Below are 3,548 nucleotides of genomic sequence, written 5' to 3'. Positions count from 1 at the left end.
TGCAGATGAGCTCGGGCTCAGATTCGAATTTTTCATTTTTCTGTACCTTAAGAAACAGTTCATAATGTTGATACACACTGGAGGTTCCTATTGTAGCCCTCCACGTTGATACATAATGTTGATACACAGAAGCTGACACTTTGGACCGAACCCACCACCTCCGGTTAGTTCCTCGATATATATAACTATGCCGATCGATGGATGGCTCGATGCCATGTCAAGGAAGAAGAAGACCCTTGTCCTGGAAGCTCTTGATGCAGTCGTCGAACATCTGCTGGATGGAGAGGAATGGAGGGAACCCCAACGCCTCCATCTTGCTCGTGTCCATCTTGTGCGCCCTGTCGTCCCCCTTCCCGCCGCTGCACCTGTTCCATTCAATATGCCAACACCATGAGATGCATCCATGAGTTGCTGCAGCTAGAGCTAGGAGCTTACTCTGTGGGGATGGGGTACTGCGGGTACCGCTCCCGGAGCGACCCGAGCACCTCGGACCAGTGCGCGACGTCGCCGGAGCAGATGAGCCTGCCGGACGCCCTGCCGTCCTCCATGGCCAGGACGTGCCCCAGCACCACGTCGTCCACGTGCACGAACCCGATGGTCGTGTTCGGGTACTTGCCCAGGTCGCCCTTCAGCAGCGCCAGCACCACCAGTGCGGTGCTCGTGGGCGCCGCCCGGCCCAGCACCGGCCCGATCACGAACGACGGGTTCACCACCACCAGGTCCAGCCCGTGCTCCGTCGCCAGCCGCCACGCCTCCTTCTCCGCCACCGTCTTGGCGTACGCGTACCACAGCCCGTACGTCCGGCAGTAGTCGGCGTCGCTCCAGTGGGACTCGTTCAGCGTCGGCGGGGCGCCGCCGTGCACGTGGTGATGCCGGTACCGCACGCAGGAGCAGGAGGAGGTGAACACCACGCGGCGCGGCGGGACCGCGGCCCGGGCGCAGGAGCGGAGCACGTTGCCCGCGCCCTTCACGATCGGGTCCACCAGCTTCTCCTGCGCGTCCTTGCCGTCCTCGTAGCTGACGATGACGGGGGAGGCGGCGTGGAAGACGCCGTCCACGCCGCTGACGGCCGCGTCGAAGGAGCCCTCCACGAGCAGGTCGGCGCGCAGCAGCTGCAGCCGCTCGTCGGCGCCCTCCAGGTCCCACAGGAACCCGACCTTGGCCTCGTCGCTCGGGTCCCTCACCGTGGCGCGCACCGTGTGCCCGGCGGCGAGCAGCGCCCGGATCAGGTGCGACGCGATGAACCCCGTCCCGCCGGTCACGCAGTACTCCGGCATCTCGATCGATCACTCTTTCTGTCTACTTCTTGACGCTGTATCGTATCGACCTCCGGCTCCGGCTGGTGTTAGAAGAACATGCATGCGTTGGGTAAGGATTTATACTATGTTTTCATAGATCGATTGATCTGCTGGGGGGCGGGGAGAAAGAATGCGATGCACAGATCAGTTGGGCGGGGCAATGCAACGCAAATGTGGCGCCATGGAGTTCGGTTTGAATTAGGTTGAACATGGGAAGAGGATTCTTGAGTGCATCAGGCATGCGTGGCCTATTATTCTTCATCTGCTGCATTCTTCTATACAGAACGAGCAGTAGATACGTACGCACGCATGTGTTACCAACTTGTTTTGTTTGCTGCCAAACTTAATTACTCCCTCCGTTCCAAATTACTCGTCTCAGAAATAGATATATCTAGAACTAAAATACATCTAGATACATTTATTTCTGCGACGAGTAATTCGGAACGAAGGGAGTACTCAGTTACCTGCACACTAGTTGAGCTACGGGGAAATGGTTGTATGCAGTGCTCGCCTGCTTACCGACTACATTACGTCGGATACTTGGCAAACGGCCACCTAGGCATGTACAATGGTGATATCTTATGAGTGCCATGTAGGATAAATGATGAGGTGAAGGAGAGAGCTCATAAGAAATAGCTTGCCTTCTCTTATTTAAAAATAAGAGAAGAGATGATCTCTTAGCACAATATGTCTTATCATATTTTTAGGAATAACTAGTTATTGAAGATAAGGCTAAAAGATGACCCATTATAGACATTTTTTTATCATCTCTAAATTACATGCAAAACCTAAAATAAAATTATCTTATCAACCATTATACATGCCTTGAGGACATCTCTGGCCGAACTTGCAAAAGGATTAACTCCTCAAACAAAAATCCTATTCCTACGCAAATATGCTTTTTCGTTCTAGGGTATCTCTCATTGGCTCAACTCCTTAACCATTTGAGGAGAAATGTCCACGGGCTCTTAAATTTGAGTAGCCGAAACAAAGTATTAGCAAAAGATTCATTTTCGGCTGCTGCTCCTCTGGCTCGTTCACCTTCTCGTGTTCGTTGTCTCAGCCGGCCACCACGCATGCCCGACGACACCTTATAGCCCTGCCGACCCCATGTCCCTCCTTCGGTTTGCTCTCTGGATGCCACCATGCATGGGGAACTCTTGGTCGACGGAAATGCATCCGCCGGAGGAGCACGATGGCATAGAGCACCGAAATATCATCCAAATCGGGGTCATTCCGAATATTGGAGTTTGGCCGTGATGGGATTTTTCCATGAAGTGCGAGCATGTCTTCGAGGGGAATCTAGGTCCTCGACGCCAACAGAAGATCCCCTCAGCCCCGCCTTCACTCGCAGCCTCGTCATCGCCGCAACGCCTCCCATTGTGGCTCTCACCTCCTCTGCCCGCCAAGTGTTTGACAAATCACCTAGATACAACTTTTTTTTAACCTTTTTTCTATTTTCTTTATTGCTTTTGCAATCAAATTCATCATTCAATATTGCAATGGTAGATGAAGAGGTTAAAAACGATGTTCTTCGATAACTTTTTCTTCGGAGAGGAAGAAGAAGATGAGGATGAGTACGATGGACATTGTCGTGATTCTTGGCAAGGAACATAGGAGTCCGAGGCTAGATTATCGGTTCGGCAGCTTGGATATCAACCGTGATTGGGTTGAAGTCCATGATAATCTTGTCAGGGATTACTTCAATGCAACATATCCAGAGAAGTATTTCTAGTGACGATTTGGATGCACTGGAGTCTCTTCAATACCATTGCAAAAAAAAAATTGAGGTCAAGATCCTTGATTTAAACTGAGAAGGAGTGCATTGTGAGAAATTAGTTCATGTCAATTGATGAAGTGTGTCGCTCCTCTTTGAGTCCTTGCCTATGTGTGCTCGGTTGACACCATTGATGACAATGTCTGCATTGGGGAAGAAACAATCCTCGAGGAGGTTCGAAGATTCACACAAGCAGTGATCGAGATCTACAAACCGCCGTATTTGAGGGATCCCAGTGATGAAGACACCAAGAGGGTCATGGGTCTGATTGAAGAATGAGGATGGTCAGAGATCCTTGGATCAACTGATTACATGCATTGGACATGGAATAATTGTCCCGCGGGAAGAAAAGGTCTATACAAAGGGCATTGCAAAGATCCAACTATCATCATCGAGGCAGTTCCATGTGAGGATATGTGGATTAGCACTCGTACTTTGGTTTCCCCGGCTCTTACAACGGATTTTATGCCCTT

The 3,548-nt window shown here is 51.3% G+C and overlaps 1 protein-coding gene across 1 annotated transcript; it reads right to left on the bottom strand.

Annotated features, from left to right (window-relative positions):
- Positions 1–217: 217 nt before the first annotated feature.
- Positions 218–1,414, bottom strand: TKPR2 (NAD(P)-binding Rossmann-fold superfamily protein). Its single transcript, XM_048696326.2, has 2 exons — positions 436–1,414; positions 218–365 (listed from the first exon to the last, which is right to left on the bottom strand). Exons 1-2 carry the CDS (start codon positions 1,275–1,277, stop codon positions 218–220), a joined length of 990 nt encoding a protein of 329 aa, XP_048552283.1. The 5' UTR covers positions 1,278–1,414.
- Positions 1,415–3,548: the final 2,134 nt, after the last annotated feature.

Source organism: Triticum urartu, chromosome 3A (genome assembly GCF_056163025.1).
Source record: "Triticum urartu cultivar PI428250 chromosome 3A, HENAU_Tu73, whole genome shotgun sequence".
Taxonomy (NCBI): domain Eukaryota; kingdom Viridiplantae; phylum Streptophyta; class Magnoliopsida; order Poales; family Poaceae; genus Triticum; species Triticum urartu.
The sequence above is the reverse complement of the archived record's forward strand: the minus strand, read 5'-3'. Positions and strand labels throughout refer to the sequence as shown.

What these genes read in the sequence shown, in the direction of transcription:
- TKPR2 (XM_048696326.2), bottom strand. Translation starts at nt 1,277, where the DNA reads ATGCCGGAGTACTGCGTGACCGGCGGGACGGGGTTCATCGCGTCGCAC. An exon ending in CAGTACCCCATCCCCACAGA is followed by an intron (nt 366 to 435) that starts GTAAGCTCCTAG and finishes TGAATGGAACAG; the next exon opens with GTGCAGCGGCGGGAAGGGGG.